At 38.4% G+C, this 18468-nt stretch overlaps 1 protein-coding gene across 1 annotated transcript in view; it reads left to right on the top strand.

The window, feature by feature from the left end:
• The window catches only part of LOC102805687 (uncharacterized), an 88473-nt gene that overhangs the window by 66253 nt on the left and 3752 nt on the right, over positions 1-18468 (top strand). Inside the window, exons 17-26 of the mRNA XM_085497534.1 lie at positions 13443-13608; positions 13695-14061; positions 15277-15516; positions 15925-16121; positions 16386-16566; positions 16692-16830; positions 17012-17166; positions 17441-17507; positions 17594-17724; positions 18100-18129. Coding sequence (XP_085353660.1) covers positions 13443-13608; positions 13695-14061; positions 15277-15516; positions 15925-16121; positions 16386-16566; positions 16692-16830; positions 17012-17166; positions 17441-17507; positions 17594-17724; positions 18100-18129 — 1673 coding nt within the window. The remainder of the gene's footprint in view (positions 1-13442; positions 13609-13694; positions 14062-15276; positions 15517-15924; positions 16122-16385; positions 16567-16691; positions 16831-17011; positions 17167-17440; positions 17508-17593; positions 17725-18099; positions 18130-18468) is intronic.

Here is an 18468-nt window from a genome sequence, read left to right as displayed (position 1 = left end):
TTCAGATAGAGGTGACATTGAGATGGTCAGATACATTCGGTCAGGGGTGACATTGAAATGGTCAGATAAATTCAGGTAGAGGTAATATTGAGATGGTCAAATAAATTCAAGTGGAGGTAACATTCTGATGGTCAGATACATTCAGGCAGGGGTGACATTGAGATGGTCAGATACATTCAGGCAGGGGTGACATTGAGATGGTCAGATACATTCAGGCAGGGGTGACATTGAGATGGTCAGATACAATCAGTAAGAGGTGACATTCTGATGGCCAGTTAAATTTAGACAGAAGTGACATTGAGATAGTCAGATACAATCAGTAAGAGGTGACATTCTGATGGCCAGTCAAATTTAGACAGAAGTGACATTGAGATGGTCAGATACATTCAGGCAGGGGTGACATTGAGATGGTCAGATACAATCAGTAAGAGGTGACATTCTGATGGCCAGTTAAAATTAGACAGAAGTGACATTGAGATGGTCAGATACAATCAGTAAGAGGTGACATTCTGATGGCCAGTCAAATTTAGACAGAAGTGACATTGAGATGGTCAGATACAATCAGTAAGAAGTGACATTCTGATGGTCAGTTAAATTTAGACAGAAGTGACATTGAGATGGTCAGATACAATCAGTAAGAGGTGACATTCTGATGGCCAGTTAAATTTAGACAGAAGTGACATTGAGATGGTCAGATACAATCAGTTAGAGGTGACATTCTGATGGCCAGTTAAATTTAAACAGAAGTGACATTGAGATGGTCAGATACAATCAGTAAGAGGTGACATTCTGATGGCCAGTTAAATTTAGACAGAGGTGACATTGAGATGGTCAGATACAATCAGTAAGAGGTGACATTCTGATGGTCAGTTAAATTTAGACAGAAGTGACATTGAGATGGTCAGATACAATCAGTAAGTGGTGACATTCTGATGGCCAGTTAAATTTAGACAGAGGTGACATTGAGATGGTCAGATACAATCAGTAAGAGGTGACATTCTGATGGTCAGTTAAATTTAGACAGAAGTGACATTGAGATGGTCAGATACAATCAGTAAGAGGTGACATTCTGATGGCCAGTTAAATTTAGACAGAAGTGACATTGAGATGGTCAAATACAATCAGTAAGTGGTGACATTCTGATGGCCAGTCAAATTTAGACAGAAGTGACATTGAGATGGTCAGATACAATCAGTAAGTGGTGACATTCTGATGGCCAGTTAAATTTAGACAGAAGTGACATTGAGATGGTCAGATAAAATCAGTAAGAGGTGACATTCTGATGGCCAGTTAAATTTAGACAGAAGTGACATTGAGATGGTCAGATACAATCAGTAAGTGGTGACATTCTGATGGTCAGTTAAATTTAGACAGAAGTGACATTGAGATGGTCAGATACAATCAGTAAGAGGTGACATTCTGATGGCCAGTTAAATTTCGACAGAAGTGACATTGAGATGGTCAGATACAATCAGTTAGAGGTGACATTCTGATGGCCAGTTAAATTTAGACAGAAGTGACATTGAGATGGTCAGATACAATCAGTAAGAGGTGACATTCTGATGGCCAGTTAAATTTCGACAGAAGTGACATTGAGATGGTCAGATACAATCAGTTAGAGGTGACATTCTGATGGTCAGTTAAATTTAGACAGAAGTGACATTGAGATGGTCAGATACAATCAGTAAGAGGTGACATTCTGATGGCCAGTTAAATTTAGACAGAAGTGACATTGAGATGGTCAGATACAATCAGTAAGAGGTGACATTCTGATGGCCAGTTAAATTTCGACAGAAGTGACATTGAGATGGTCAGATACAATCAGTTAGAGGTGACATTCTGATGGCCAGTTAAATTTAAACAGAAGTGACATTGAGATGGTCAGATACAATCAGTAAGAGGTGACATTCTGATGGCCAGTTAAATTTAGACAGAAGTGACATTGAGATGGTCAGATACAATCAGTTAGAGGTGACATTCTGATGGCCAGTTAAATTTAAACAGAAGTGACATTGAGATGGTCAGATACAATCAGTAAGAGGTGACATTCTGATGGCCAGTTAAATTTAGACAGAGGTGACATTGAGATGGTCAGATAAATTCAGGTAGAGGTAATATTGAGATGGTCAAATAAATTCAGGTGGAGGTAACATTCTGATGGTCAGATACATTCAGGTAGAGATGACATTGACATGGTCAGATACATTCAGATAAAGGTGACATTGAGATGGTCAGATACATTCAGATAGAGGTGACATTGAGATGGTTAGATGCATTCAGATAGAGGTGACATTGAGATGGTCAGATACATTCGGTCAGGGGTGACATTGAAATGGTCAGATAAATTCAGGTAGAGGTAATATTGAGATGGTCAAATAAATTCAGGTGGAGGTAACATTCTGATGGTCAGATACATTCAGGTAGAGATGACATTTACATGGTCAGATACATTCAGATAAAGGTGACATTGAGAAGGTCAGATACATTCAGGTAGAGGTGACATTGAGATGGTCAGATACATTCAGATAGGGGTGACATTCAGATGGTCAGATAAATTTAGGTAGAGGTGACAATGAGAAAGTCAGATACATTCAGGTAGAGGTGACATTGAGATAGTCAGATACATTCAGGTAGAGATGACATTCAGATGGTCAGATAATTCAGGTAAAGGTGACATTCAGATGGTCAGACACATTCAGGTAGAGGTGACATTGAGATGGTCAGACACATTCAGGTAGAGGTGACATTGAGATGGTCAGATACATTCAGATAAAGGTGACATTGAGATGGTCAGATACATTCAGATAAAGGTGACATTGAGATGGTCAGATACATTCAGATAGAGGTGACATTGAGATGGTTAGATGTATTCAGATAGAGGTGACATTGAGATGGTCAGATACATTCGGTCAGGGGTGATATTGAAATGGTCAGATACATTCGGTCAGGGGTGACATTGAAATGGTCAGATAAATTCAGGTAGAGGTGATATTGAGATGGTCAAATAAATTCAGGTGGAGGTAACATTCTGATGGTCAGATACATTCAGGCAGGGGTGACATTGAGATGGTCAGATACATTCAGATAGAGGTGACATTGAGATGATCAGATACATTCGGTCAGGGGTGACATTGAAATGGTCAGATAAATTCAGGTAGAGGTAATATTGAGATGGTCAAATAAATTCAGGTGGAGGTAACATTCTGATGGTCAGATACATTCAGGTAGAGATGACATTGACATGGTCAGATACATTCAGATAAAGGTGACATTGAGATGGTCAGATACATTCAGATAGAGGTGACATTGAGATGGTTAGATGCATTCAGATAGAGGTGACATTGAGATGGTCAGATACATTCGGTCAGGGGTGACATTGAAATGGTCAGATAAATTCAGGTAGAGGTAATATTGAGATGGTCAAATAAATTCAAGTGGAGGTAACATTCTGATGGTCAGATACATTCAGGCAGGGGTGACATTGAGATGGTCAGATACATTCAGGCAGGGGTGACATTGAGATGGTCAGATACATTCAGGCAGGGGTGACATTGAGATGGTCAGATACAATCAGTAAGAGGTGACATTCTGATGGCCAGTTAAATTTAGACAGAAGTGACATTGAGATAGTCAGATACAATCAGTAAGAGGTGACATTCTGATGGCCAGTCAAATTTAGACAGAAGTGACATTGAGATGGTCAGATACATTCAGGCAGGGGTGACATTGAGATGGTCAGATACAATCAGTAAGAGGTGACATTCTGATGGCCAGTTAAAATTAGACAGAAGTGACATTGAGATGGTCAGATACAATCAGTAAGAGGTGACATTCTGATGGCCAGTCAAATTTAGACAGAAGTGACATTGAGATGGTCAGATACAATCAGTAAGAAGTGACATTCTGATGGTCAGTTAAATTTAGACAGAAGTGACATTGAGATGGTCAGATACAATCAGTAAGAGGTGACATTCTGATGGCCAGTTAAATTTAGACAGAAGTGACATTGAGATGGTCAGATACAATCAGTTAGAGGTGACATTCTGATGGCCAGTTAAATTTAAACAGAAGTGACATTGAGATGGTCAGATACAATCAGTAAGAGGTGACATTCTGATGGCCAGTTAAATTTAGACAGAGGTGACATTGAGATGGTCAGATACAATCAGTAAGAGGTGACATTCTGATGGTCAGTTAAATTTAGACAGAAGTGACATTGAGATGGTCAGATACAATCAGTAAGTGGTGACATTCTGATGGCCAGTTAAATTTAGACAGAGGTGACATTGAGATGGTCAGATACAATCAGTAAGAGGTGACATTCTGATGGTCAGTTAAATTTAGACAGAAGTGACATTGAGATGGTCAGATACAATCAGTAAGAGGTGACATTCTGATGGCCAGTTAAATTTAGACAGAAGTGACATTGAGATGGTCAAATACAATCAGTAAGTGGTGACATTCTGATGGCCAGTCAAATTTAGACAGAAGTGACATTGAGATGGTCAGATACAATCAGTAAGTGGTGACATTCTGATGGCCAGTTAAATTTAGACAGAAGTGACATTGAGATGGTCAGATAAAATCAGTAAGAGGTGACATTCTGATGGCCAGTTAAATTTAGACAGAAGTGACATTGAGATGGTCAGATACAATCAGTAAGTGGTGACATTCTGATGGTCAGTTAAATTTAGACAGAAGTGACATTGAGATGGTCAGATACAATCAGTAAGAGGTGACATTCTGATGGCCAGTTAAATTTCGACAGAAGTGACATTGAGATGGTCAGATACAATCAGTTAGAGGTGACATTCTGATGGCCAGTTAAATTTAGACAGAAGTGACATTGAGATGGTCAGATACAATCAGTAAGAGGTGACATTCTGATGGCCAGTTAAATTTCGACAGAAGTGACATTGAGATGGTCAGATACAATCAGTTAGAGGTGACATTCTGATGGTCAGTTAAATTTAGACAGAAGTGACATTGAGATGGTCAGATACAATCAGTAAGAGGTGACATTCTGATGGCCAGTTAAATTTAGACAGAAGTGACATTGAGATGGTCAGATACAATCAGTAAGAGGTGACATTCTGATGGCCAGTTAAATTTCGACAGAAGTGACATTGAGATGGTCAGATACAATCAGTTAGAGGTGACATTCTGATGGCCAGTTAAATTTAAACAGAAGTGACATTGAGATGGTCAGATACAATCAGTAAGAGGTGACATTCTGATGGCCAGTTAAATTTAGACAGAAGTGACATTGAGATGGTCAGATACAATCAGTTAGAGGTGACATTCTGATGGCCAGTTAAATTTAAACAGAAGTGACATTGAGATGGTCAGATACAATCAGTAAGAGGTGACATTCTGATGGCCAGTTAAATTTAGACAGAGGTGACATTGAGATGGTCAGATACAATCAGTAAGAGGTGACATTCTGATGGCCAGTTAAATTTAGACAGAAGTGACATTGAGATGGTCAGATGCAATCAGTAAGAGGTGACATTCTGATGGGCAGTTAAATTTAGACAGAAGTGACATTGAGATGGTCAGATACAATCAGTTAGAGGTGACATTCTGATGGCCAGTTAAATTTAAACAGAAGTGACATTGAGATGGTCAGATACAATCAGTAAGAGGTGACATTCTGATTGCCAGTTAAATTTAAACAGAAGTGACATTGAGATGGTCAGATACAATCAGTAAGAGGTGACATTCTGATGGCCAGTTAAATTTAGACAGAAGTGACATTGAGATGGTCAGATACAATCAGTAAGAGGTGACATTCTGATGGCCAGTTAAATTTAGACAGAAGTGACATTGAGATGGTCAGATACAATCAGTAAGAGGTGACATTCTGATGGCCAGTTAAATTTAGACAGAAGTGACATTGAGATGGTCAGATACAATCAGTAAGAGGTGACATTCTGATGGTCAGTTAAATTTAGACAGAAGTGACATTGAGATGGTCAGATACAATCAGTAAGAGGTGACATTCTGATGGCCAGTTAAATTTAGACAGAAGTGACATTGAGATGGTCAAATACAATCAGTAAGTGGTGACATTCTGATTGCCAGTTAAATTTAGACAGAAGTGACATTGAGATGGTCAGATGCAATCAGTAAGAGGTGACATTCTGATGGTCAGTTAAATTTAGACAGAAGTGACATTGAGATGGTCAGATGCAATCAGTAAGAGGTGACATTCTGATGGTCAGTTAAATTTAGACAGAAGTGACATTGAGATGGTCAGATGCAATCAGTAAGAGGTGACATTCGGATGGCCAGTTAAATTTAGACAGAAGTGACATTGAGATGGTCAGATGCAATCAGTAAGAGGTGACATTCTGATGGCCAGTCAAATTTAGACAGAAGTGACATTGAGATGGTCAGATACAATCAGTAAGAGGTGACATTCTGATGGCCAGTTAAATTTAGACAGAAGTGACATTGAGATGGTCAAATACAATCAGTAAGTGGTGACATTCTGATGGCCAGTCAAATTTAGACAGAAGTGACATTGAGATGGTCAGATACAATCAGTAAGAGGTGACATTCTGATGGCCAGTCAAATTTAGACAGAAGTGACATTGAGATGGTCAGATGCAATCAGTAAGAGGTGACATTCTGATGGCCAGTCAAATTTAGACAGAAGTGACATTGAGATGGTCAGATACAATCAGTAAGAGGTGACATTCTGATGGCCAGTTAAATTTAGACAGAAGTGACATTGAGATGGTCAGATGCAATCAGTAAGAGGTGACATTCTGATGGTCAGATACAATCAGTAAGAGGTGACATTCTGATTGCCAGTTAAATTTAGACAGAAGTGACATTGAGATGGTCAGATACAATCAGTAAGAGGTGACATTCTGATGGCCAGTTAAATTTAGACAGAAGTGACATTGAGATGGTCAGATGCAATCAGTAAGAGGTGACATTCTGATGGTCAGTTAAATTTAGACAGAAGTGACATTGAGATGGTCAGATACAATCAGTAAGAGGTGACATTCTGATGGTCAGTTAAATTTAGACAGAAGTGACATTGAGATGGTCAGATACAATCAGTAAGTGGTGACATTCTGATGGCCAGTTAAATTTAGACAGAAGTGACATTGAGATGGTCAGATACAATCAGTAAGTGGTGACATTCTGATGGCCAGTTAAATTTAGACAGAAGTGACATTGAGATGGTCAGATACAATCAGTAAGTGGTGACATTCTGATGGCCAGTTAAATTTAGACAGAAGTGACATTGAGATGGTCAGATACAATCAGTAAGAGGTGACATTCTGATGGCCAGTCAAATTTAGACAGAAGTGACATTGAGATGGTCAGATACAATCAGTAAGAGGTGACATTCTGATGGCCAGTCAAATTTAGACAGAAGTGACATTGAGATGGTCAGATACAATCAGTAAGAGGTGACATTCTGATGGTCAGTTAAATTTAGACAGAAGTGACATTGAGATGGTCAGATACAATCAGTAAGTGGTGACATTCTGATGGCCAGTTAAATTTAGACAGAAGTGACATTGAGATGGTCAGATACAATCAGTAAGTGGTGACATTCGGATGGCCAGTTAAATTTAGACAGAAGTGACATTGAGATGGTCAGATACAATCAGTAAGAGGTGACATTCTGATGGCCAGTTAAATTTAGACAGAAGTGACATTGAGATGGTCAGATACAATCAGTAAGTGGTGACATTCGGATGGCCAGTTAAATTTAGACAGAAGTGACATTGAGATGGTCAGATACAATCAGTAAGAGGTGACATTCTGATGGCCAGTTAAATTTAGACAGAAGTGACATTGAGATGGTCAGATACAATCAGTAAGTGGTGACATTCTGATGGCCAGTTAAATTTAGACAGAAGTGACATTGAGATGGTCAGATACAATCAGTAAGTGGTGACATTCTGATGGCCAGTTAAATTTAGACAGAAGTGACATTGAGATGGTCAGATACAATCAGTAAGTGGTGACATTCTGATGGCCAGTTAAATTTAGACAGAAGTGACATTGAGATGGTCAAATACAATCAGTAAGAGGTGACATTGAGATGGTCAGATACAATCAGTAAGAGGTGACATTGAGATGGTCAGATACAATCAGTAAGAGGTGACATTCTGATATCCAGTTAAATTTAGACAGAAGTGACATTGAGATGGTCAGATACAATCAGTAAGAGGTGACATTCTGATGGCCAGTTAAATTTAGACAGAAGTGACATTGAGATGGTCAGATGCAATCAGTAAGAGGTGACATTCTGATATCCAGTTAAATTTAGACAGAAGTGACATTGAGATGGTCAGATGCAATCAGTAAGTGGTGACATTCTGATGGCCAGTTAAATTTAGACAGAAGTGACATTGAGATGGTCAGATGCAATCAGTTAGAGGTGACATTCTGATGGCCAGTCAAATTTAGACAGAAGTGACATTGAGATGGTCAGATAAAATCAGTAAGAGGTGACATTGAGATGGTCAGATACAATCAGTAAGTGGTGACATTCTGATGGCCAGTTAAATTTAGACAGAGGTGACATTGAGATGGTCAGATACAATCAGTAAGAGGTGACATTCTGATCGCCAGTTAAATTTAGACAGAAGTGACATTGAGATGGTCAGATAAAATCAGTAAGAGGTGACATTCTGATTGCCAGTTAAATTTAGACAGAAGTGACATTGAGATGGTCAGATAAAATCAGTAAGAGGTGACATTGAGATGGTCAGATACAATCAGTAAGTGGTGACATTCTGATGGCCAGTTAAATTTAGACAGAAGTGACATTGAGATGGTCAGATAAAATCAGTAAGAGGTGACATTGAGATGGTCAGATACAATCAGTAAGTGGTGACATTCTGATGGCCAGTTAAATTTAGACAGAAGTGACATTGAGATGGTCAGATACAATCAGTAAGAGGTGACAGTGAGATGGTCAGATACAATCAGTAAGAGGTGACATTCTGATATCCAGTTAAATTTAGACAGAAGTGACATTGAGATGGTCAGATGCAATCAGTAAGAAGTGACATTCTGATGGTCAGTTAAATTTAGACAGAAGTGACATTGAGATGGTCAGATACAATCAGTAAGAGGTGACATTCTGATATCCAGTTAAATTTAGACAGAAGTGACATTGAGATGGTCAGATACAATCAGTAAGAGGTGACATTCTGATATCCAGTCAAATTTAGACAGAAGTGACATTGAGATGGTCAGATGCAATCAGTAAGAGGTGACATTCTGATGGCCAGTTAAATTTAGACAGAAGTGACATTGAGATGGTCAGATACAATCAGTAAGAGGTGACATTCTGATATCCAGTCAAATTTAGACAGAAGTGACATTGAGATGGTCAGATGCAATCAGTAAGAGGTGACATTCTGATGGCCAGTTAAATTTAGACAGAAGTGACATTGAGATGGTCAGATACAATCAGTAAGAGGTGACATTCTGATGGTCAGTTAAATTTAGACAGAAGTGACATTGAGATGGTCAGATACAATCAGTAAGAGGTGACATTCTGATGGGCAGTTAAATTTAGACAGAAGTGACATTGAGATGGTCAGATACAATCAGTAAGAGGTGACATTCTGATGGCCAGTTAAATTTAGACAGAAGTGACATTGAGATGGTCAGATACAATCAGTAAGAGGTGACATTCTGATGGCCAGTTAAATTTAGACAGAAGTGACATTGAGATGGTCAGATACAATCAGTAAGAGGTGACATTCTGATGGCCAGTTAAATTTAGACAGAGGTGACATTGAGATGGTCAGATACAATCAGTAAGAGGTGACATTCTGATGGCCAGTTAAATTTAGACAGAAGTGACATTGAGATGGTCAGATACAATCAGTAAGAGGTGACATTCTGATGGCCAGTTAAATTTAGACAGAAGTGACATTGAGATGGTCAGATACAATCAGTAAGTGGTGACATTCTGATGGCCAGTTAAATTTAGACAGAGGTGACATTGAGATGGTCAGATACAATCAGTAAGAGGTGACATTCTGATGGCCAGTCAAATTTAGACAGAGGTGACATTGAGATGGTCAGATACAATCAGTAAGAGGTGACATTCTGATGGCCAGTTAAATTTAGACAGAAGTGACATTGAGATGGTCAGATACAATCAGTAAGAGGTGACATTCTGATGGCCAGTTAAATTTAGACAGAAGTGACATTGAGATGGTCAGATACAATCAGTAAGAGGTGACATTCTGATGGCCAGTCAAATTTAGACAGAGGTGACATTGAGATGGTCAGATACAATCAGTAAGAGGTGACATTCTGATGGTCAGTTAAATTTAGACAGAAGTGACATTGAGATGGTCAGATACAATCAGTAAGAGGTGACATTCTGATGGCCAGTTAAATTTAGACAGAGGTGACATTGAGATGGTCAGATACAATCAGTAAGAGGTGACATTCTGATGGCCAGTCAAATTTAGACAGAAGTGACATTGAGATGGTCAGATACAATCAGTAAGAGGTGACATTCTGATGGCCAGTTAAATTTAGACAGAAGTGACATTGAGATGGTCAGATACAATCAGTAAGAGGTGACATTCTGATGGTCAGTTAAATTTAGACAGAAGTGACATTGAGATGGTCAGATACAATCAGTAAGAGGTGACATTCTGATGGTCAGTTAAATTTAGACAGAAGTGACATTGAGATGGTCAGATACAATCAGTTAGAGGTGACATTCTGATGGCCAGTTAAATTTAGACAGAAGTGACATTGAGATGGTCAGATACAATCAGTAAGAGGTGACATTCTGATGGCCAGTTAAATTTAGACAGAAGTGACATTGAGATGGTCAGATACAATCAGTAAGAGGTGACATTCTGATGGTCAGTTAAATTTAGACAGAAGTGACATTGAGATGGTCAGATACAATCAGTAAGAGGTGACATTCTGATGGTCAGTTAAATTTAGACAGAAGTGACATTGAGATGGTCAGATACAATCAGTAAGAGGTGACATTCTGATGGTCAGTTAAATTTAGACAGAAGTGACATTGAGATGGTCAGATACAATCAGTAAGAGGTGACATTCTGATGGCCAGTTAAATTTAGACAGAAGTGACATTGAGATGGTCAGATACAATCAGTAAGAGGTGACATTCTGATGGCCAGTTAAATTTAGACAGAAGTGACATTGAGATGGTCAGATACAATCAGTAAGAGGTGACATTCTGATGGTCAGTTAAATTTAGACAGAAGTGACATTGAGATGGTCAGATACAATCAGTAAGAGGTGACATTCTGATGGCCAGTTAAATTTAGACAGAAGTGACATTGAGATGGTCAGATACAATCAGTAAGAGGTGACATTCTGATGGTCAGTTAAATTTAGACAGAAGTGACATTGAGATGGTCAGATACAATCAGTTAGAGGTGACATTCTGATGGCCAGTTAAATTTAGACAGAGGTGACATTGAGATGGTCAGATACAATCAGTAAGAGGTGACATTCTGATGGCCAGTCAAATTTAGACAGAAGTGACATTGAGATGGTCAGATACAATCAGTAAGAGGTGACATTCTGATGGCCAGTTAAATTTAGACAGAAGTGACATTGAGATGGTCAGATACAATCAGTAAGAGGTGACATTCTGATGGTCAGTTAAATTTAGACAGAAGTGACATTGAGATGGTCAGATACAATCAGTAAGAGGTGACATTCTGATGGCCAGTTAAATTTAGACAGAAGTGACATTGAGATGGTCAGATACAATCAGTAAGAGGTGACATTCTGATGGCCAGTTAAATTTAGACAGAAGTGACATTGAGATGGTCAGATACAATCAGTAAGAGGTGACATTCTGATGGCCAGTTAAATTTAGACAGAAGTGACATTGAGATGGTCAGATAAAATCAGTAAGAGGTGACATTCTGATGGCCAGTTAAATTTAGACAGAAGTGACATTGAGATGGTCAGATACAATCAGTAAGAGGTGACATTCTGATGGCCAGTTAAATTTAGACAGAAGTGACATTGAGATGGTCAGATAAAATCAGTAAGAGGTGACATTCTGATGGCCAGTTAAATTTAGACAGAAGTGACATTGAGATGGTCAGATACAATCAGTAAGAGGTGACATTCTGATGGCCAGTTAAATTTAGACAGAAGTGACATTGAGATGGTCAGATACAATCAGTAAGAGGTGACATTCTGATGGCCAGTTAAATTTAGACAGAAGTCACATTGAGATGGTCAGATACAATCAGTAAGAGGTGACATTCTGATATCCAGTTAAATTTAGACAGAAGTGACATTGAGATGGTCAGATACAATCAGTAAGAGGTGACATTCTGATGGTCAGTTAAATTTAGACAGAAGTGACATTGAGATGGTCAGACAAAACAACATGTTAGCAATATTTTCTGTACATTGTTTGAATTGCTTCAATAATACATACAATAGAGCAATTAAAACACAACTACATAAATATTGAAACTCGACAGCACTGTTTCGTAATGTACGTACAAGTACCTCACTCATCAGGAGCTTTATGTTTAATGATTTACTGCACCAGCCAGAATACATGATAAACTGCGCAAATTAACATATCAATTAAAATTCAAAGTAAAATAAAGCGTACGGGTTTAAGTGTTACATAACAGTGTCTTTGATCTGTGTCAGTATAATGATACGAGTTAATTTCTTTTGTTCAGTGTGGATTGGTGTGATCTAAAAATAATGATAAATTTTCCCTTCAAACATAATATGCATTGTTTCCTAGAGCTATTGTATGCTGAATACTTGTTTTTCCTTGAGTGACCGAACATATAAGCTTACTTAGTTCTGTCGCATTTCTAGAGGCCTGATGAAATGAAATGAAACGAAACGAAATGAGGTCGTGTGGTTTCTGTATCTTTTTTTATATTCATTTCCACTAAGTCCGGCGTACGTTTCGCTAGTTTTGTTGACTAGTTGCGTAACTTTCGCTTGGTATATAACGCCAGACTGCAAACACTTCCCGTCTAGTGAACATGCAGTTTTTTTCTGGCAATTGCATAGCTTATTTATTTCCGTGTTGTGTGTCGTGGTGTTCTTATCAGTCGCAAGGTGGCGTTTGTTTTTACTGTTAACTGTATCTTTATACAGCTATTGCTGACTTTGATGGTATTTCCGTTGTAATTTGTTTGTTTTTTTTGTAATTTTTGTTTTTGAGATTATTCACGGTTGGGAAGCACTCGATTAAAGCAAAGAAAATATACGTTGCTTTATATATTTTTTGTGATTATTAATTCGAATAATCGAATTGTTTTACACCATTAATTGAAGTATTAAAGACATGTTGAACAATTTCAGGTCTTGGTGGTTTTGTCATATATACACGTATAGGTTTAACAGTAAACAATGTTTGTTTTATTTATCCTTACTTATTGCTGTATGTTCTATTCCATGTCCAGCGCTGAAAACAAACGTAGAACTAAATATATATCCAGAACATTGAATCCAGAGTGGGAACAAGTAGTGTTTTATAGAAATATTCACCCATTGGATTTGCAAAAGAAAAGTGTTGAGTTTACTGTTTGGGATTATGATAGATTTTCACCAAATGACTTCATGGGAGAGGTATGTACTATATATTTCCAACTTGATGCTAAAATAGTCATTATATAATACGATATTGTATTCAAATACATGTGTTTTGTTTTAAGGTACTCATCGATTTGACAGACAATCATTATTTAGACAATAGACCACGCTGGTTTAAGCTGCATGAACATGATGAAAACAACAGTGCTGAACTTCCGAAGCCTAAAACGCTTTCTCCCACTATGAGTCGACGCAGACAACATTCCACGGCAGCTCCAATCGCTTTGCAAAAAAGTCGCAGTCACACCGATGTCATGGATGATCAGCCAATTATGGAACACCGACAGGGCTCTAGAATTGACCAAAAGGCTCGTTCTCTCACCCAGCTTGCTCAAACGGAAAGCAGTGAAAACGCCAAGGATCAACCCTATGGTACCACTCCTTTGAAGGCCAAACGTCCTCATATGCAGTCTTCTTTCTGGAAAGAAGGTGCGAGATTTCAATAGTTGTGAATGGTAAAATTTCATGTAAGGTACTGAAATTTGCATGTCATGACGATGTTAGCAATTAGCACACTAAGCCCCACCCAGTAAAACTTATAGCAATAGTAACATAGTTGCGAGTAACATGTATGAAACGTAAACCTTCCCACTAATCCCACTAACAACTCTTCCCTAGTTACTCCGTTTATGACAACAATTAAGACGGTAACGCATGATTCGAAGTCGGCTTTTTACATGTAGGAATTATACTAATGTAGTTCAATAATAAAGCGCTGTAGTGTACTTCTACTTGCATGATATTCACTGGCAATATATTAAAACACATCCCGTCTGTAGGCAATATTTCACGAAAATACATAATTATTTATATATCATACTCGAGATAACATAGTGTATTAATCATCATATATTTCATTACCACGAGGTCGTGTTTCAGCTCATCTTTGCGCGCGCATATACATTGTGTGTTGTGTTCTATTTTGTGTATAGTGTTCTCTTTCACACCATGATGTTTGTCAAGTGGCTTGTTGTATTTGTGTGTTGCTTTTCCTTCATCAGTAATCATTTTCACGATTATTTGTATATTTTGATGCAACCATGCAGCATTTTAGCACAGTCACCTCGCCAAGAACTGTACAGGTAACTACGCCCTCTGGCGTCTTGCATAGAAAATTAGCAAACCAAAAAACGATGACGACGCCGTCCTTCTTGTGTGTTGGGTAATACGAGTAGAGCTCCATGGCTTCACTGTTAGTTAAGTCTGCACAATGTATCACGATTTGCCTTTGACTTTCGTGCAGAATTTAAAGTAAAACATAAAAATCGATTTTCATCGACCAGTGTTCGCTTCCGATCGTTGCTTGCTTGTAATCACTCCAGTAGAACCTCCATTACCTAACACGGGTATGCTTATGTGAACTAATATGGCTGGGGAATTTGTGCACACACGTTTACATCGCAATGACATAATGTAATATATTTTACTGCATGATAATCGAATACGCTGTGTGAAACTTACAATCATAAAAGTATCACGCACAGGGCACATTAATGTCAACTATATGTTTCACAATTATTCGGGGGTAGTATTTAGTTCACCGAACATTATCCCCCCTCTAAACCCCCACCCCCGGCTATATGCTACCTTGAATTATCGTGGTCATTTAACACAAACGTGATGTGTTATTTTCATTCTGCTTAGATCCCATATCCAAGACGATTGCTCACGTAACCGACTGCCCTGTTAATTTAGAAAATGAGCGGCAGAAGACTGCCACCACTACCCCCATTACGTTTTCATCAAGTACACTACCTTCAGCCAGATCCAGTTCCACTATACGTACAAGATCGTCCCGCAAAGATTATTCTCCGGACGAGCCCCATGACGCTGCACGGGTCGCACTTGCTGCGGCCGAAGCAGTCGTACTACAACTACAGCCAGGTGAATGCGCATTATAGAATACCATACATTTAACATGGTTGCAGCATTTGCTTCATGTATTTCAATATAATTTATGGGTGTTTTTTTCTTGTGTTTGATCAGTTGCTTTTGTTTATGAGTTCGTTACATGTGATTGTTGTCATTATCATCAATCCCATGAGTTGACATACTATTGTGACTTGTTGCTGTTCGGTAGATTACTAAGATAAAAACATTTGTTATATAAAAGAAGTGTTATTTATCTTTGGTTATAATATGAAATGCGATTATTATTATTAACTCTTCTAGATAATCTTCCGTTTGTTTGCTATAAAACGGGCGGAATCACAATTGATCACACCTTAATGCTTCAATAATATAATAATAACTATTGCATATATTGATAACATTTGATTGAAATTCTTACAGCACTGACAGAACAAGAAAGTCAATACTATAACGCCCCTCTGCAGATCCAAAAACCATACATCAGTGATGAAACTATACAGTTAGGCGCCAGCCAACTGGAGCCATCAACTGATATACCAATCAGAAGAACGCTTTCAGCAGGAGATGCTACACCGTCCATAGAACATTTAGCCAGCACGAGTATATTGCGAAGAAGGGTGAGTTGCGTAATCTTGATTGTATTCACCATTGATATAAGTCATGTTTTACTGTGCATAACTTTCAATAATGAAAATCCCCACTCCCCCAAATCGGAATACTGTCTACATGTAGCACGACACGGTGGCGCAATTGCTGGTTAGTTCTTTTAAAGTATACAATAGAAGATGAATCGAACTCACAAATCACAACGACTGCCTTACAATTTCTATATCAATACATGTACCATTAAATCAGCACTATCGTTGATTTTTTATCTTCAGCATGGCTACGGATCCAGCGATACAACAGACAGCAGTGAAACCGGAACACCTCGTTCTAGTAGGCATAGTAGCAGGGACAGATCACGTTCCAAGACATCGCCACACAGAACGATACGCGAAGAAAGTGTAACTAGCACCATATCATCGTATTATACAGCAACCGATTCCGCTATGCCTTCAAGTAAGACTACCATTTTCAATCACATTGAAACATACAGTTCCATGATCTGTTCGTCCATTGACTCCATTAATTTTTACATTACTAGACTCCAGTAGAATATTATATTTATGTTTTATTCATCGCAGTGAATTATGGTCAAGCAGACAGTTACCACATGCCGCCACTACAACCAATAACGTCGGCGCATGCACATACCGAGGAACACGGCCGTGATATGTCACCAGGAACACATCAATATGGCAAAGAATCGAAACGATCCCCAAGGTAAACAAGGCCAATGAAAGGTTAAAACATCGTCACATGTATTTCCATTTTTTATCTATAAATATATTGCCAATGTGCTTTATAATTATGTGATCTGCTATATTAAAGTGATATTTGCTTAAACAATGTTTCTTAAACAGATCTGACATTTACATCTCATACGATAATGTTTTACTTGTAGTCATCACCATCACCAACACAGAAGTCATTCTCGGAGCAAACATGAAAAGCATCGATCTCGTTCTATTGAAACCAATCAATTTCCCACGGAGCATATGGGACCATTTTCAACTCATTCGTTGCCAAGCAACGTCTCATTTACAAGAACACCATCAGGTAATGGTACCTCCGATATGTGCTGTATATAACTAGTTTATATCTATCTCATTGTCGCTCAATCATCCGATATCGTTAGATCAATGATTGTAATAGTGTCCGAGTAGCGTCTACTTTACGTAGCACTTAAATCGAATTACATCAATTGTTTTAAAATAGGAACTAATTTATCCTACATTGATTGGGTCGAGATGGCTTGCCAGACTGATGTCACGTGAAATATCGATTCCTTTATTTATGTTACTGTTAATAAATAACATTTTTCTTTGATTAGAAACGTACATACCCAATCTCGATTGTAGATCAGAGGCAATGTTGGATGCACACACATCCGGATATAGGTAATATGTTCAGTTTACCTACCGAAACTATTATATAGTGTGTCTCTTCGAATGAATCTATAGCTCATACTCATCTTGTATTTCAGTGATACGCCATGGATTGCCAGGCAACCACCTGGAGCCCAAGATATTCACATGAACACCAAAGCAGCAATGTACACAAGAATGTTACTTGGAGACCTTGGTCCCGGCCAGGTTATCGACCCAGAAATGCCCAGTAAGCCTATGAACATTAAACATTTCGCAGCCGATGTTTGTGATTTATTAATTAACCCACGTTGGCGTTGCTCATATACAACATTTATCAGGAATACAACCCACACCAATCCACATGTCCATTAAAAGTTTTACTGCACATTTAACTAGTAGCAAAACTAACTTCATCCACCACAGCACTAGTAGTAGTAGTCCCATTTTGGGATTGCTGATAGTTGCTTAAGAATTACTATTATTTTTAAAAGAACCTCACGAGATTTTACTTTGAACTGTTTGATATATATATATATATATATATCACGGGTGACACCTTCCTATTAACCTCAATGAATCCTTTGTTTTCCACTCTCATATTCTACGTTACCACGACAACCAGGGCAAAGCAAAGCCGCCTTTTTGAAGAAAGGTAATCGAAGCATCCTTTCCTGTCCGATGGCTTTCTCCGTTCCCTGTGTTTTTTTCTTCGCATGTTCACGCATGCAAGGTTTATATTTTCTGCTCCATAATTTTGTATTGTTCTGCATGGTATATTCACTCACCTACTCACTTGAAGCAAGCATAAACTAACTTCACGCAACTACAAACGTGTTGCATGCCTTGCAATGTAACCGGTGTGTAAAATGAGACACCACCTCAGTATTGGTTCGTCACGGTACTCTGTGGCATCCACTCATAGATGTGTGTAATACTGTCTGACCTGGTGCATATATTATCTTAGCGTAACATGTAATATGGCATTGGAAAG

Source organism: Saccoglossus kowalevskii, chromosome 3, assembly GCF_978046115.1.
Source record: "Saccoglossus kowalevskii chromosome 3, keSacKowa6.1, whole genome shotgun sequence".
Lineage (NCBI taxonomy): Eukaryota > Metazoa > Hemichordata > Enteropneusta > Harrimaniidae > Saccoglossus > Saccoglossus kowalevskii.
The sequence above is the reverse complement of the archived record's forward strand: the minus strand, read 5'-3'. Positions and strand labels throughout refer to the sequence as shown.